Source organism: Elephantulus edwardii, unplaced genomic scaffold (genome assembly GCF_000299155.1).
Source record: "Elephantulus edwardii isolate Elephantulus edwardi_28Jun2011 unplaced genomic scaffold, EleEdw1.0 scaffold00092, whole genome shotgun sequence".
Lineage (NCBI taxonomy): Eukaryota > Metazoa > Chordata > Mammalia > Macroscelidea > Macroscelididae > Elephantulus > Elephantulus edwardii.
The window spans coordinates 807,418-825,580 of NW_006399842.1; the positions used below are offsets into that span (position 1 = coordinate 807,418).

An 18,163-nucleotide genomic window follows, 5' to 3' on the forward strand; every position below is an offset into this window, starting at 1 on the left:
GGTTGTAGGCTTTTTTCCTGTTATAGACTCTTAATGTTGGAAAGATCCTAGAAATTATCCAGTTCTATTCCTTCATTTTACCGTTGAAGAGAAAGGAACCTAGAGAAAGAAGGCACTGGCCCAAGTCAGTTAGCAGGCACCCTGTAAGCTGGGACCACCTGGGGACCATGGTCCTTCAGATTCTTCTCTCCTACCATCCTGTAGAAGGATCTCCTGTTTACTGTTAGACCACTAATGTCCTTTATTGTACTTCCTGGTCACATGGAGACTTACCACCCATGAGAAGCTCAAGCAGTAAAGCATTCAGATAATCACTTTTTGCCTTTTATCAGCAAAACTTTCTTTGTCATCAAAGTTATGCAAATGTGTATATGCACACTTGTGGACAAACCTGTGTGTGAATGGAGGAGAAAACAAGTGCTACAGAGTGTCAGAATAAATATACCTGCATTTCTTAGGAAGCGGTTCCTGTAATCCTTGATTACCCTCGTTTCTGGGTTATAGAACCCGTCTCCACAATCATAATGACCTTGAGGGATTTTTCTAGGTGGATCCATATTGCTGAGTTGAGAAATACCTTGAAAGAACAGACATTTAGTTTACCACTGGGTCAAATCTAAACCTGATCCCCACCTCCATAAAGTTAACTTTTGCTCACATGAATCTTAGGTTACACTTTTGGAGTAAACATTCCCTATTCAAGGTGGATCATCACAATGAACTTGAGCTTGACAGAGATCGTGAGGCTAGTGCAGGATGGGGCAGGGTTCATATCTGTTGTTCATAAGATTGCTAGGAGTCAGAGATGCCTCGATGGCACCTAACCAACAACATTCATGATACAAGAGCTGTGGTGGTGCTGTAGGTTTAATACCGGGCTGCTCCTGAAAGGTCAGCAGTTTGAAACCACCAGCTGCCCCACAGGAGAAAGATGAGTCACTCTGTTCCCATAAAGATTCACAGCCTAAGGAATCCAGTAGGGTAGTTCTACTCTGCCCTTATGGTCACTAGTCCCACTGGACTCCACTCAACAGCAGTGGCCTCACTTCAATTCAGAACACAAGAGAGCAGCAAGAACAGTGCTGCAAGGAGCTTCTTGAAAACGGCACTGTGAGTAGCATCTTGGGAACTCGATTTTTTTTCTTCTTTTAGCCTCATCCCCCATTTTCCATGACACCAGGACATAGGGCACAGGTTCTGTACTCAAAGACACCCTGAGACGAATCAGTTGTTCAGATAGAAAGGATCCCAGAGAGAGATTGTGTTCAAGAAGCGGGCAATGGCCAGAGGCATGAACTATTATGCCTCACTCAGGAAACTTTGTAAAGTAGGACACATGTGAGGAAGAACAGCGGGAAATGTGGGCGAGGACCTTGTAAGGTCAGTAGGACCTTAAATATCACCAAAATTATAATGTCAGGTGCCATTTATTGTTTACTATATTCCAAGCATTATGCTAAGTATTTGACTCCTATTATTTCATTTATGCATCATAGCAACACTGTAGCCTCATCTTAGAGGTTAAAAAAAATTGAAGCTCAGGAAGATAAATTCACTTACTCAAGGCCATCTAGTTAGGAAACAGCAGATCCCAAATTCAAATTTAGCAGCCAATTCTGTATCTGTGTTCTGCTGTTGATATCTTAGGAGGAGGCCCAAGCATGGCCCCTAGGATCACAGATGTCTAAACCCCTCAAGATACAAGCATAGTCAGGGCACTTGTCAAGCCATCCTGTCCAGCAGTCCTGTGAGTTGTGCATCTTGGAACAACATGGACTGAGTAAGGGTGCCATCAAGGTGGTTCATAGCAACCCTCCAAGTGTGTTTCCAAGCCTGTACATCACAATAGGAGGAAACTGCCCATCTCTCCTGGGGAGTGGCTGGTGGATTTCAACCCCCAGAATTGTGCAGCCTTTGGGTTAGTTACACAATCCCCTACAGATGAAGTCACCAGAACTCAATGGGTAGAAGTCTGGACTAAATAACTTCTCGTGTCCCTTCTAATTGATTGCTGTTACTAGGTAGCATTGTATCAGTTCTGACTCATAGTGACACTCTCTGCACAACAGAACCCACTTCCATTGCTGATTCCAATTCATGGCAAACCACTGTGTTTCTGAGGCTACAAACCTTTATGAGAGGAAGCTGCCTGCCATGTAACATGTTATTGCATCTGAATTGAGGGCTGGATGCCCTCTGAGCGCAGCACCATATTCACAACTCAGTGTCCCCCACACAATAGATACTCTCAAGTTGGTTAATAATGATTGCTGAGCATCTGTTCTGTGCCAAGTGCTTTATAGACATTCTCGCATTGAAGCTTCATGCCAACACACCCATCTCCCAGAGGCTAAGAGAGCTAAGGGGCACTCTTCACCTTGCGGGCAGGACAAAGGAGCAGCATGTACTGTGCCGGTTTGATGAAGCTGTGGGGGAGCAGTGGGGGAAGTGAGGAGGAGTCTGTTGAGGACATCTGCAAAACACTGAGTGACTGGGAAGGAAGTGGCTACTTAGACTAAGGCTGCCCTCCTGGCAGCTGCTGGAGGAGGGCCAGACAGGTACACTGCCTTCTGACTGGCAGAGGCCCAGCTTTGGCAAAGCTGGTCACCATGTGGGAACCGAGGGCCGAAGGCTGAGGGCTTTCTGCCGGCAGGCCTTGTGAGGTGTGGAGTAGTAAAAAACTATTGCCATGGAGTCTGAACTGACTTACAGCTGATTCTCTATTGGGTTTTAAAGACTATAAATTACATGGTAGAAGACTGCCCATCTTTCTCCCATGGTGGATATGAATCTTCAAGGGACCATGGCTTTTGGGTTGGCTGTGCAATTTCCTATGAACTACAGCATCAGAGCTCCCTGAGTAGTAAAAAGCCCATGACAAAGTCCAGGCCCCACTCCAACTCATCCAGGAGGAGCAAATTACCAAGTCCTTGGATCTGGACAAGGAGTCCTTTCAAAGCAGAGCAGCCCTCTCTCTCATCTCTGTGTCTCCAGGGTCTACCCAGGTCTGACACAGAGTCACTGCTTTCTCTCCTGTAAGCTCACTAACCACCACCCCTCCCACATGATTCCAGTATTATTTCATCTCTGTATGACAGTAGCTTTTTATAATGTATATACCACGCGCTGGAAGTGTGCTAGGATGGAGCTGTGAATCAGACAGAGATGCCACCCTCATGGAGTTGTCTTCCGGGGAAGGCAGATGCTGTGCACTCAGGATCAGGGCACTAGAGGAGATCACAGGTGTGCTGTGACATGTCACAGGGATGGAGATCTCACCTAGTGTGGGAGTTCAGACAAAGGAACCCCCTTCTCAAACTCAGGTATCAGACTGAGATCTGAAGAACAGAAGGGAGTTACCTGGGTGAAATGAGGAGGTTAGCACCTTCTGGTAGAAGGAATGGCAGAAAAGAGCCTGTTCTCTTAGAGGAACAGAGAGAAAGAAAGTATGGTCAGAGAAGAGGCAAACAGAGAAGGGCAGGCAGCAGGAGAAGAGGTGGGGCACCAGCATGATGCAGAGAATGTAAGTGAGGAAGGAAGAGGCACCGAAGGGCTGCAGGAGATGGAGGAACAACCACATTTCCAGTTTTAAAAGTCAAAGGCGATGGCAGAATGAAGAATGGACCAAAGGAGGTCAAGCGTGGATCTCAGATGAGCTAACCCAGGGAGGAGATGATGGAGATCTGGACAGGGAAGGAAGTGGGAGAGAGTATAAAGAGAAGGCAGTATTGCCTGCCTCAGAGTTCAAGAAATATTTGCTAAATAAACAAATGAATGAATATATATAAGAGGCAGAATTCATAGGACCAGGCTTGCACATGGTGGAGAGAGAAAAGAGCATTAGGTCCAACTGGATAAGACATTTATTGAGGCAGCAATCAGTAAGTAGCTGGAATTTATCACAGTCAAGTTGAAGGACAACCAAATATAGGTGTTGGAGAGATGAATGCAGGAAGCTGAGGCTCAGGGATTTGGATTTCACTTTGGAAAATGACGGTACCTAAAGGCTTGGAAGTGAACCCACGTGTCTGGGGAGAAGGTACAGAGCAGAAGCAGAAGAAAGCCTTGAAAAGAGAGTCCTGGGGTCCTTTGCATTAATTATTATTTGGGCAGGGGTGGAGGGAGGGAGGAGCTGGCGAAGGAAGAAAACAAGATGCTTAACTGTTCACAAAACCAGGAAAAGGGGAAAGAGGTTTGAACTGAGGTCTGCCTGACCCCAAGGCCTTGGTGTTTCTGAAGCTCTCTGCCCTGATAGAGATTGACTTGACTAGGCCCGTCCAGCTATGAAGAGAAGATACTAAAGCCTAGACTTGCTCACCCTATGCTCTATTAACTACAATAAATTACCTGTTATACCTCAAGTGGGGTTTTTGCTTGTTATAGTTCAAGCTCTTTCCCGACCCTTCACTTTGGATATATTGTTCTTGCTGTGCCAAGAATTGTGCTTGTCTTGAAGTACAACTGACACTTCAAAAGTCTCAGCAATAAGGTGAGTCCCTTCAGAGGCTACTCTGCAACCAGGCATAGGCCCAAATGTAAACTACTGAGATGGAGTTTGGTGCCTTTTGGTTTTTGTTTGTTTTTGAGGTTTTTTTTCTTTTATACTGGTTTACACAGAGTATGGGTTTTTGGAGGTAGTGTGATACAGGAAGCCTCAGAGAGGACATACTTGCATAGAAATGAGGAACATTTGTAACTCAGAACTCAGGTTTCTTCCCCATGACATAGGACCAAGAAGGTCAACCTGTCAGGGTCACCTGGAGACTTGATGGCATGGCATTCAGAGAGATCCACACCCCACACCTGGTACATGCTCCTTCCTTGGGGCTCTTTCCCCTTCTCTTCTTTCTTTGTAATATTCACACAGTTCTCTGCTGTGAAAGACCTCTTTCAAAGTGCAAAAAAGAGCAAAGAAGTCACTTTGAGGACTAAAGTACACTTCACCCAACTATGATATTTTCAATCCAGTGTGTAAAATCTGGATAATGAGTAAGGAAGACTGAAGCAGAATCAATGCATTTGAATTATGGCCTTGGCAAAGAAGATTGAATATACCATGGATTGCCAAACCAAACAAGTCCTGGAAGAAGGACAGGCAGAAAGTTCTTTAGAAGTGAGAATGAAGAGATTTTGTCTCATCTACTGTGTTATCAGGAAGGATCAGTTACAGGAAAAAGACATCAGGCATGGAGAGGCAGAGACCCTCAATGAGATGGCACAACGAGACTGACACAATGGCTACAATGGGCTCAAGCATAGCAATGTGAGGATGTCACAGGCTCAGGCAGTGCTTTGCTCTCTTATACAGGATTACTATCAGTTGGAACCAATTTGATGCCACATAGTAACGCCATGTTAATGTTATAGATAGTACTACAATTAATAATATCTGATATAAACTGTGTGCAAATGTGTGTTTCTAGGTATGCTACATACAATTTTAAACACTTTATGTGGATTAAACCATTTATGACACTATTGTGAGATAGATGCTGTCTTATATTGTAGTTGAAGAAACTTGTACTCAGAAAGGTGAAGCCCTTTGCCCATGATTCCTTTTCTAGTCGAGAGGAGCTGAGATTTCGTCCTAGGTTTTTTTGGCTCTAGAACATGGCTCATTGTATTCTGTTGTATTTGCTCATTTTTTCCTTGTTTCTTGGGTTACTTCAATAGGCTGTGACCCACTGTCTTGAGACTGTCTTTCATCTCCCTCTGTCTGGGTGTGAAGGAAAGGGAGAATGCTTGGGTACCTGCAGGCTTCAAGCCACGGCAAATCTCTGTGTAAAACCTCCGATCATAGCCGTCACAGTAATGCCAGAATTTAGGCTCATACTGTAGTCCATCTGAGAAGGTGTAGGTACCCTGGAAGACACAGAGCACACATAGGCATTTGAGAAACCAAAACTTTCTGCCAGAACGAAAGGCTTCACAGGATGACAAGGGAAGAGGTGGCTTTCTTATTTTTTGCAGAACAGAAGTGATAACTAGTATTGAAGTTATGGTTGCAATGTTTGGAAAGAATGGATATGAAGTCCCAAACTCTGTGCCTGACACTCAAAATAGTGCAACTCATTGTGTGACCTTAGGTGGATGCCTTACCTCAAGAAATGCCTTGGCTTTTCACTTGTAAGATGAAAATAATAATTATGAATACATGTGTAATAGAGTTGATTGAGAAGTCAGTGACATTATACATCCTAGGGACTCAGCATATTGCCTAGTACATAAATAAGAACTCAGTAAATGCTAGTTGTTATTATTCTTTTGTTATTATCAAAGATAAAAGGTCAGAGCTATCAGCTATGACCCTTTGTCTAAACTTACTACATTCCTCTTTTACTGCTAAAGGAAGCCCCAGGGTGTAGAAATAGAATTGGCTTGGACATCAGGAAACCTGAGTGGAAATTCCAACTATATTAGTAATTCTCTGTGTGACCTTGGATAAGTCACACCCCCTTCCTAGGGCTTAAATTCTTCAAAATATAAAACAAGGAAGGATTTTAAAACCTTCTTAAGGTCACGAGCCAGTCCTCAGATCATTCCAAGTTAAATGGATGAAAGCAATGGATTCTTCAGAGAAAAGTATAGCCACATATTTACAGAAAATTTTGTGTATAAATGAGGGATTTCACTGATTCCTTGATTCATGGTTCATAATTCCCAGGCTAAGAACTCACTTAACATGGCCTTCCCAGGTATAGTCTTTGTATCTCCCAGCAAATGGCTGGATTGTTGTTGTTACAGGTGCAATGAAGCTGACTCTGACTCATAGCAACGCTATTAACAGCAAACCTGAACCCTGTCCTATCCGGCACCATTCTCTTGATCTCTCATGTGCTCAGCTCATTGTTACAGTCACTGTGTCAATCCATCTTGTTGATGGGGTCTTCAATTCTTTTTCTGACTCCCCCACCTTTCCTAGCATGACGTCCAAGGATTGGCCCCTCCTAACAAAATGCCCCAAATAAGTGAGACAGGTTGCACTTCCTTTAAGACAGCCTTGTTTGGTTCTCTGGGCAGTCCATGTAATATTTAGTACTTTTCTCCAACACCAAAACTCAAAGGCATTGATTTTTCTTCTGTCATCTTCATTCACTGTCCAACTTTCAGATGCAAAGGAAGTAAATGGAAAGACCATGGCTTGGATCAAGTGCACTGCAGTCTTTAATGTCTTTGCCTTTGAGCACTTTAGAGAGGTCTTTGACAGCAGATTTTCGCCGTGCAATGTGTCTTGTGATTTCTTGGGTACTGTCACTATGGGGGTTGATTGTGAGTTCAAGTAAAATGAAATGGTTGACAACTTCAGTCTTTATCTATATAATGTTGCCTATTGGGCCAATAGTGAAGATTTTTGTTTTCTTGATGTTGAGATGTAATCTATATTGATGTAATCCCTAATGACTGGATAGGACAATGCAAATGTGCATATGGCCCCAAGGGAATTGAACAGCTTGATAATAATGCAAGTAAGATATACAATATAAATGAGGTACCCATGTAGGGCAAGGTCACGTGAATAAATAATATGGATTGTTAACATGGATTTATCAGTTTTGTCAACCCCTAGACTTAAAATGAGCGATCCCAGAGGTATCACGCTACCATCAAAAAAGAAGAGCCAGGAATAGAGTACATAATTTTTCCTTTTTATTTTTTCTTTTTTTTTTTTTTTCTCTTGTTGTGTACTGTCGAATCAGATCAGACTGGCACAGGAGGAGATTGTTCCTCCTTCTCCAGTGGAGCATCTGGTGGATTTGAACCACACACCTTCAGGACTGCAGTGCAGCTTTTTGTCACTAGGCCGCCAGAGCTCCCTTAGAGTGCATCTTTTGGACCTAGGATCTCTGTGCCTAGGACATCCTTGATGCAGGAAACAGAGAGCTGTGACACCTGAGAGACGGTAAGAAGCAGTGGCAGAGAAATGACAGTAGCTGAGGTAACAGAATCAGGACATTAGTGTGAACCAGAGTGACATGCTGCACAGCCTCCAGAGTGAGAAAACTGAGACTCTGGGCAGGAAGTGTATTGGTAAACGGAATTTGCCTCTGCATACTTATCCATGGAGCTAGGTTTGCCAACTCATGTACACCTTTGGAGAGGAGGTTTACTGGTGGAGGGGATATGCCTCTGGTCTCTTGTATCAGCGCAGCTAAAAGAGCTTTTTTAATATTTACCCAAGCAAGACAGTGCTAGAATAAAGAGCTGAGAACCAGAGAAAGAGGTCAGCATGCTTGCAGGCAAGGCAGAGAAGAGGAGCTCCTCCTGATCAAAGGACTATATCCTGAATTGTTCCTGATCCTAACTTGTAAAATGGTACTTTCCTAAGCCCAGTATAAGTGTGGGTTATGAGTTATGCATGGCAATTGTCACAAATTCTTGAGTCCAATGGAGAAATAGGGAATATCACAGGAAGGACAGCTAGTGTTAGGATTGATAAAAAGAGTGGGAGGGTAGAAGCCTATCTATACACAGGACTCATATCTGTATATAGTACTCTGTAATAGGACACAGCCTTGGGCCTTTGCTGTAGATTGTGATTCTCTCCCCTTTGTTAAGTTGGTGGAGGTCAGCTGTCACTCCCATGGTACATACAAGAACTTTCTGATAGTCTTACTGATGGTGATAGTAGTAATAAGAGCTAAAAGTCATTGAGTGTCACTGAGCAGAGTGTTACATATCCATTCTTGCAACCATCCTAGGAGGTGCATAGAACTATTGTGCATAAGTTATAACTGTGGAAACAGAGGCTTAGAGATGTAATGACACTGACTGAAAGACACACAGCAAGTAGCATACACAAGATTCAAACTCATCATGGCTTTCTCAAGGGGCTCTCTGGGCTTAGAGAGAGAAAACTCGAGAAATTGAGAGAAGGAAGACTAGGGACATAGGAGGAAAGGGCACCACAGCAGTGGGGGCTCCTGCTGCCAAATATTTCTTTTTTGCAGCTCTCAGATCATCACCTTTACAGCCAGTCCTTTGTTCCAAGTGCCACTATACTGGCTCCCATTGGGGAAGTACAGGGTTCCTTCACCATGAAACATGCCATCCTTCATTTCCCCAACATATCTTGTCTCGGTAGGGAGGATGTACTCAGCATTGCCCTCCATCCTGTAAGGAAAAGTGGAAATCACTGATACTCATGTGGTATTTGAATGATTTTTTAAAATGGCAAGAAAATAGGAGGGAAACATATCCTCATGGTCTTCAGATTTTATGAATAATATCCTGTTTCAACCAAATGCTTTCTTTGTTTCCCTTAAAAGTTCAACAAATGAAAACATTATCTAAAAAAAAACACCAAAACAAAACAAAAAACCCATTATCTTGTTGTGATGGAGGAGGGCCTTCAGAGTTTGGTCTCCCTGCTCAGAGTTCACTCTGCGCCAGCAACCTTGATTCAACAACCTTCTTGTAGGCAAAGAGAGGAAAAGGATGTATTCAAAGGCACACAGTAAACACTGTGAAGCAGAGCCTAGGATCCAGGTTTCCTGGAAGCTGGTCTGTGTTGTTCCTGTTTCATAATCAGCTTGTTGCTGTTGTGTGCCATCGAGTCAAGAAACTCATAACTGACTCTTCAGGTTTTGTGAGACTGTAAGTCGCAAGGGAGATTGTCTAACAACATGCTCAAAGTATGTGAGATTTTACGATTCTTGCTTCCAAGGAGCACCCTGGTAACGCTTTCTCCAAGTCAGACTTGTTTGTTCTTTTGGTAACCCATGAGATATTCAATACTCTTTTCCAGCACCACAACTCAAAAGTATCAATTCTTCTGTCATCCTTAAGCACTATCCAACTTTCATATGCATAACACGTAATCACAAAGACTATTTCTTGGATCAGGTGCACCTTAGAGCTGACACCATTTCTTTTCCTTATACACTAATCAAAATTAACTTCCTGCTTTTTCACATATAAGCTCTTCAAGGTACTTGACCCCAAGTTATAGCATTTTCAATTGCTTTAAATGCATGTGAAAGCTGGACAATGAATAAGGAAAACAGAAGAAAAATGGATGTGTATGAATTAGGGTGTTGGAGAAGAACGTTAACTATAACAGGAGCTGCTAAAAGAAAGATCAACTCTATTTTGGATGAAGTGCAGCCAGAATGCTCCTTAGGAGAATGGAAGAGAAGATAGTCAGATTTTGTCTTATGTACTTTTAACATGTTATTAGAAGAAATTAGTCCCTGGAGAAGGAGTTCTGGTGGCTCAGTGGTAAGGAATTATGCGGCCAAACCAAAGGAAAACAGTTTGAATTCACCACTTGTTCTGCAGTAACTTACTCCTATGCAACTTACTACTTCTGAAAAATTCCTTCAATTCAATCCCATCGATTCCTAGGGCCTTATTTTTTGCCAACACCTTCAATGCATCTTCTACTTTCTCCTTCATTACCACTGCTCTTGCTCATATGGTACTTCCCGAAATTTTTCAGTGTTAGTTCTTTTTGGTACAGTGATTCTGTGTATTCCCTCCATCTTCTTTTGATGCTTTCTGGGTCATTTAAAATGTTGTCCCTAGTATCTTTCAATATTGTGACTTGAGGCTTAAATTTGTTTTTCAGATCTCTTAGCTTGAGAAATGCAGAGCAAGTAATTTCCTTTTTATTCTGCAAGTCCAGCTCTCTGCACATTCCAATATAATACTTTGCTTTGTTCCTTGAACTGCCCTTTGAAATATTCTGTTCAGCTCTTTTACTTTCGCTTTTACTCTTTTTAGCTCCTTTACTACATTGTTTTGGCTTCTCATCACTCTAGTGCAATTTTTAGAGTCTCTTCTGACATCTATTTTGGGTTTTTTTTTCTTTTTCCTCAGTCTTTGTAATGACCATTTGCTTTTTTTCACAGATGATATTCTTGAAATCACCTCACAACTCATCTGGTCTTCGATCATTGGTGTTCGGTGCTTCAAACCTATTAAGGTGATTTTGAAATTCAGATAGAATATTCAAGATCATATATTGGTTCTCCTGGACTTATTTTCATTTTCTTCAGCCTCAATTTGAACTTACACATGCATATTTGATGGTCTGAGCCACAGTCTCCCCAGCCTAGTCTTTACTGCTGATATTGAGCTTCTCCAATGATCCCTTCCACAGATGTAATCAATCTGATTCCTATGCAGCCCATCAGGTGAGGCCTATGTATAAAGTCACCATTTGTGTCTTTTTAAAAAGGTATTTGTGGGAAGGGGTGGGCAGGGAGGAAAATGTGCAACAATGAATGAATGGGAGAAAAATGAAATGGAAAGAAAATGCTGAAAAAATATATATGTTGCATTAAAAAATAATTAATTAAAAAACAAAAAAAGGTATTCGCAATGAATAAATCATTGAAAATACAAAATCCAATCATTCTATTTCCAGCTTCATTTCTATTACCAAGGCCATATTTTCAATTGCTATTCCTTCTTCTCTGTTTCCAACTTTTGCATTCCAGTCACCGATTATCACTAATGCATCCTGATTGCATGTTTGGTCGATTTTAGGCTTCAAGATTTGGTGAAAATTTTCCATTTTTCCCTCTTTGTCTCTAGACGTAGGAGTGTGTATTTGAATAGTAGTCATATTAACGAGCCTTGCTTATGTGTGTATGGATAATATCCATCACCCACTGGAACTCCCTCTCCAGGGACTAATTTCTTCTAATAACATGTTGAAAGTACATTAGACAAAATCTGACTATCTTCTCTTCCATTCTCCTAAGGAGCATTCTGGCTGCACTTCATCCAAAATAGAGTTGATGTTTCTTTTAGCAGTTCTTGTTATAGTATTTTAGGGTAGAACTTGAAGAAAGTGACTTTTTGACTATTAATGCAACACCAGTCTTCTGTTTTTCATTACCAGCATAGTATATCATGATTATCTGATTCAAAGTGGCCAAAGCTAGTTCATCTCATTTCACTAATGCCTAGGATGTCACATGCATTCCATTTAATTTTTTACAATTTCTAGTTTTTCAACATACAAGCTACATATATTCCATGTTCCATTTATTAAAGATTGTTTGCCATTATTTTTCCTTATTTCAAATGACTTGCAATCTGGGATCTACAACTACTACTATAACTATCCATGTTTCTCTACTGTTCATAAAGTAGTCCTTGTTGTTGGGCACCATTGAGTCAGAACTGACCCACAGCTGACCCTCCAGGGGGTTTTCAGAGGCACAGGAAGAGACTGCCTATACTTAGGGATGGCAGTGCAGTTTCTTACCACTAGGCCACGAGAGCTCCCTAAGTAAGTAGATGCCTCATAAATAAGGCCACAAAAATTGGAGATAGCAATGGACTTGTTTCAATTAACAGATGCAGCCCTGGATATGCTCACCAGTCTATGCTAGGAAATGTGGAAGACTGTTGTCTGGCCAGTGGATTGGAAGAGGTTCATATTTATTCCCATTCCCAAGAAGGGTGATCCAACAGAGTGTGGACACTTTTGAATAATATTATAAATATCACATGCAAGCAAATACTGCTGAAGATCATTCAAAAATGGTATTTTTTTTAATGGTATCCCTACATTAATAGGGAATTGTCAGAAGTTCAAGCAGGATTTAGAAGAGGCCATGGCTGATATCAGATGGATCCTGGCTGAAAGTAAAGAACACAGAAAGAATGTCTATTTATGTCTTATTGACTAGGAAAAGGCAGTTGACTGTGTGGATCATAACAAGTTTATGGCTAACATTGAGAAGAATGGGAATCCCAGAGCACTTAATTGCGCTCATGCAAAACCTGTACCTAGATCAGGAGGCTGTTTTGCAAGCAGAGCAAGGGAACATTACATGGTTTCAGATTAAAAAGAGATTGTATCAGGGTTGGATTCTCTCTCCATACCTATTCCATCTGTATGCTGAGCAAATTATTTGAGAAGCTGGACTCTTTGAAGAGGAATGTGACATCAGGATTGGAGGGAGATTCATTAATAACTTTGGTTATTGATGCAGATGACACAACCTTGCTTGCTGAAAGTGAGGAGGAGTTGTTGAAGCACTTGTTGCAGAAGATCAAAGAATACAGCCTTCAATACGGATTGCATCTCAATGTCAAGAAAACAAAGATTTGTACCACTGGACTGGTAGGCAACATCGTGATAGATGGAGAAAGGGTTGAAACTGTCAACAACTTCATCTAGCCCAACGAACTCGGTACCAGTAGCCAGGAAATCAGGAGACATATTGCACTGGGAAAGTCTGCAGTTAGGGACCTCTCCAAATTACTGAGGAGTAATGATGTCAGTTTGAGGATTAAGGTGCATATGACTTAGGCCATGGTCTTCCCGATCACTTGCTATACATCTGAGAGCTAGACAATGAATAAGCATGTGAGGAAGATGTCTTTGAGCTGTGTTGTTAAGAGAAGAGTACTTACATTTCATGGACTGCGAAAAAGAGCTAACAAATATGTCTTGTAGAGGGTGCAGCCAGAGTGCTCTTTGGAGGCAAAGATGATGAGGTTCCACCTCACATACTTTGGGCATGTTACTAGAAGGGGCTATTCTTTGGAGACAGACATGATGCTCAGAAAGGTGGAGGTTCAATAAAGGAGAGGAAGACCCTTGACCAGGTGGTTTGACACAGTGACTGCCACAATGGGCTCTAATGTGTCAGGAAGTGAGAGGATGGCACAGGATAGGAGAAGGTTCAGATCTATTGTTCATAGGGTCACTATGGGTCATACTTGACTTGAAGGCACCTAACAAGAACAACTTCTGAAAACATGCTGCAGGGTCACCTATGAGTGGGTCTGACTGGATGGTACATAAGAACAACAGTTCTTGGAGAAGAAAGGTCTGGTGTCCTAGGCAGTAAGGAGTTATACTGCCCATCCAATGGTTAGAAATTAAAATCCACCAGCTGCTCCTTTGTAAAAAGATAGGCAGTTTCCTCCTATGTGATTTATAGTCTCTGAAAACCTGCTGGAGGGTAAGCTATGAGTTATTTCTGACTCAATATCCCAACAACATTCCCCATTGTATTTGCATGACAGTTTTGAGAGTTAAGGTTTTGTTTCCACAGTTAAATTCAGGGCTGGGTACTCTTGACATCTATTCACTTGAATACCTTTTATTACCAGCCTATTATAATGATTGTGTACACAATTTTCCTTAATATCACCTAGACTGTGAACTTTGAAGGTATACCATGTATATATTGTTGTTGTTGATTGCCATTGGGTAGAACATAACTCATAGCTACCCTATGAACAAAAGGCCTGAAATCTTTCTATAACTATTGACATTTATAAAATTCATAGTGTTTCCAGAGGCATGTTGTTTAGGAAGTGGATGCCACTCAGGCTTCCTGGGTTCAAATTAGGCACAGCACCTTCCTTAATCTCGTGTTTAATTAATTTTCACAGCGTTTACTACTATCTGAAATAATATTATTATTTATTGTTTACTGGCAATACACCTCAAGTTGACTCCATGAAAACAGAAATCTTAACTATTTTTTTATATTTTTTTCTAAATCCTAAAACTAGCAGATAAGAAAACACACATACATAGTAGATGAATGTATCTTAGCTCTGCACTTTTTGCTTAATTTTCCTTAACTTTAAGTATGGGAATGGATTGAGAAACGTATGAGAAATTATGGTATTTTCACACAATGGAATACTATGCGCAGGAGCAATAACTTTGTAAATTATTATCTAACTTGGGAGGGACTGGGGAGCATTATACTGAGTTAACTAACTCAGTCCCACAAGGATAAATATGGCACAAAACCGTTATTGTAGAGAGTATAAGGATCCTGGAGGGGTGGAAGAGGCTGGAAGCAGAAGGATGCCCGGGGGAAGGGTGATTAATCATTGGGTTGTACAATTTGATGGGGAGGGGGGTGAGGGAAATTGAAAGAATTTGTTCAAATTTGCATTCGAATTTTGTAAATAAACTAGTAGAAAAGGAAAAAAAGCAAAAAAAAAAAGGAATAAATAATACTATCTCAAATGCTGTCATAAAGGTTAAAAGGGGCAAGGTCAAGGTTAGTAAGCGTGCCTCCTAGGAGTAAAAAAAAAAAATAACGCCTTCCCCTCCTCAGTTATAGATCTTCAAGACATAGTGAAGTAAGTGAGGCCCTTACCTCCCATCCACATATTCCCCAATATATTTGCTCCCGGTGTATTGCATGACTCCTGCTTCTACTGTTCAAAAGTTGGGAACCAGAGTCCCAGTGTACTTGGCTTCACTATGACAACCAGTAAAGAAAGGCGGAGCCTACTCCAGGCTCCGCCTCTTAGAGTACGTCGAACTTCCTGGTATCGCGCACGCTCTGTTGCTCGTGGCCAGGAAGATCAATGCGCCTGCGTGCCGCTAGCCGCGCATGCGCAGTCACTGTATGGCCCTCTGGCTCTCGTAAGGGGAGTTCAAGGAGACCGGGGCGAGTTGTTTGAGGGCACCTCGTCGGGGTCCAGGCTGAAGCCGTCATGCCGGGGATAGTGGAGCTGCCCACTCTGGAGGAGCTGAAAGTACAGGAGGTGAGGTTCATTCGAAGGACAGACATACAGGAGAACAGACTCCCAGGTCTGGGCCCAGCTCGGTTTTCCCCAGATGTAGACTGTGCGCCTCTGATCTCTCACCCCGACTCCAAACATATTTGCAGGTTGATCTTCAAATGTCCTCTCTATAATTTCTGGAATTTCCTCACCCTCAAGAGCCCTACTTCCCCTACTCATCCTGTAAGCTGCCTCATTTTCCATATATAAGTGCTTTTTAAAAGGTAAAGCAACAACCAGGGTCACTTAGTACCTAAATCACCTGGCGAAATTAATTCATCATCCCAGATTCTCTGTTAGAAGAGACTGTCATCTAAAGTAATATTATTGGAGCCGTGGTAATCTCAAGGTGCATTAGAATGAAAGTAGGAAGCTGCAGAAAAGTCAGGGGTTGCTCAGTGAATCTGGCAGCAACGGTGGGAAGATGTTTAGTAATTACTGTGCAGATCCAGTGGAACAGAAGAGACGGTGTAGAGTTTATAAGCTAATGGAGAGACACGTAAAGAAGCAATTACAGTACAGTATAGTTAGTGCTGTGAGGTATATAGAAATGAAATACAGTATAATAATAACTAAAATTATCCAGCCTTGACCAACCAGGATGCAAATTGCCATGCAGTACCACTGAATTAATTAAATCCTTGCAACCACTCTGTAAGGTGAATTATAATTGGTCTCTTCATGTGATAGATGAAGAAATGGGCCCTGACAGTAGAAGTAATTTGCCCAAGGTCACATAGCTAGTAGATGATAGAGCTGGAGAGTGAGCCCAGGTCAGCTTGATTTAAAAATCCATTTTTCAGAAACTACTATATCCCAAACCCAAGTCAGTCCCAACTTATGGCAATTCTATAAGAAAGACCAAAATTGCCCTGTAGGATTTCCAGACTGCCACATCTTTCTCTTGCAAAATGACTAATGAGTTCAAACTGATGACCTGGTTAGCAGTTGAACACTTATTCTCTGTACCACCAGGATCTTTTAAAGCAACTATAGAGTAGACAAAACCGCAAGAGTGAGAAAGCTTCAGGAAATCTTGTGTATTTATGTGACTCTAATGTTGGTGAGCTCTATTGGGTAAAGAGTTGTGCTGCAAATCCAAAGGCAGGTAGTTCAAATCCACCAGCTGCTGTGTGAGAGAAAGATGAGCAGTCTCCTCCTGTGCAGTTTATAACTTCTGTAAACCTACTGGGGGGTCAGCTATGAGTTGCTTCAGACTTGACAGCAATGAACAGCAACATTGTTGGTGATGCTTAGGGTCAGATAAGTTTTACATTAGCTTTTTAATAAGTATTTGCATATAGCACAGAACAACTATGTCTCTTTAAAAAAACTGTGCAATTTTATTGAAATATAATTGATTAACTATATGTACCTAAAGTATGCAATTTTGGTGAGTTCAGTGTTTTCAGAGAACAGGTAATTCCATTTGAAGTGTTGTAGGTAAGAAGACCTAGAAAGAGTTTTTTGATACACAAGGCTTTGAATAACAAGTGGAGTTTGGCCTCCTCCTTTTCCTTTCGTTGCAATTTTACTAGAACATAATAGAAAGGCAGTGAGACTAACTTTGATGGATTTTGAAAAGTTGAGAAAGAGAGTAATGATCCCAGCATAAATGGTGACTGGAAATGAATGAACTGCTGTAGGTTGTGGGCAGGGAGTTTCAGAAAGGAAAGAGTTAATTGTGATTGCACTGGCAAAATTTAGCAGTGAGTTAGATATTGGAGGCAGGAAAGGCAAAAGAGTCAGTATCAAATTTGCACCCGATGATAGAATTGAGGAATTCAGAGGAAGAGCATATTTTGGGGCAAATGAAACATTTTGCATCTCATTGAGCTTGAAGTTATGGCATATCCCTTTAGAAGGTATTGTCAGAAACTTTGGGCTGGAAACTCTTTCTTTGTGCAAGTTTACAGTTTTGACTTAAAAAACCCTCTACTATTTATAACTCACTGTGTGCAAAACTAGATGGAAATAAAAAAAAAAATTAACCCACTGCCATCAAATTGATTCTAATTCATAACAACCCAGTAGGTTGGACTAAAACTGCCCATAGGGTTTTGAGGCTGTAAATCTTTAGGACACAGACTGCGTCATCTTTTCCAGCTGAGTGGCTGGTGGGTTTAAAGTAATTTTATTCTCATAACAGTTCTATAAGCTAAGTACTGTTATCTCTCATTTGACATAAATGAGGTAAATTATGACAGTAGAAATTAAATACTGTAAGAAAGGAGATAGAACAGAATTGGTAATAGATTTTGATTTTCTTCTGCCTTGCTTTTCCCACCTGCCTACTGTATGTACAGAATCCTGCTCTGCACTGAGACTTGTGAGTATTAATGAAGTAGGACATTGAAGTTTTTTCAATGGCAGCTGAATGAATTTGAGAGGGTAGTCATGGTAAGCAGGTGTGAAAGGGGGGTGGTCTGTTAGAGTTCTTTCGTCTTAGTGAAGAAACAGGTGAGGAGATAGGGTGACATCTGAAGTTATTTGCCTCCTCATTGGAGAATGTGATGAGAAGAAGCCTACATTGAAGGTCAGTGTTTCAGGTTTCACTTGTAGGATTGTTACTGATGGCTGCAGCATCTTTCTTTTTCATTAATTAGAAGACAGACTCAATGGGAGAGCGTCATCTTTATCTCCCTGTGATGGACAGAATGAC

The 18,163-nt window shown here is 41.5% G+C and overlaps 2 protein-coding genes across 2 annotated transcripts in view; one reads left to right on the forward strand and one right to left on the reverse strand.

Annotated features, from left to right (window-relative positions):
* MORN5 (MORN repeat containing 5) overlaps positions 1-15,136 on the reverse strand; it is a 48,238-nt gene extending 33,102 nt beyond the window's left edge. The window contains 4 exon segments of the mRNA XM_006890683.1: positions 446-577; positions 5,751-5,862; positions 8,964-9,111; positions 15,090-15,136. Coding sequence (XP_006890745.1) covers positions 446-577; positions 5,751-5,862; positions 8,964-9,111; positions 15,090-15,136 — 439 coding nt within the window.
* A 165-nt stretch (positions 15,137-15,301) lies between these two features.
* The window catches only part of NDUFA8 (NADH dehydrogenase (ubiquinone) 1 alpha subcomplex, 8, 19kDa), a 28,408-nt gene continuing 25,546 nt past the window's right edge, over positions 15,302-18,163 (forward strand). Inside the window, exon 1 of the mRNA XM_006890684.1 lies at positions 15,302-15,483. Within this exon, the coding sequence (XP_006890746.1) occupies positions 15,433-15,483 (51 nt within the window). The 5' untranslated portion in view covers positions 15,302-15,432. The remainder of the gene's footprint in view (positions 15,484-18,163) is intronic.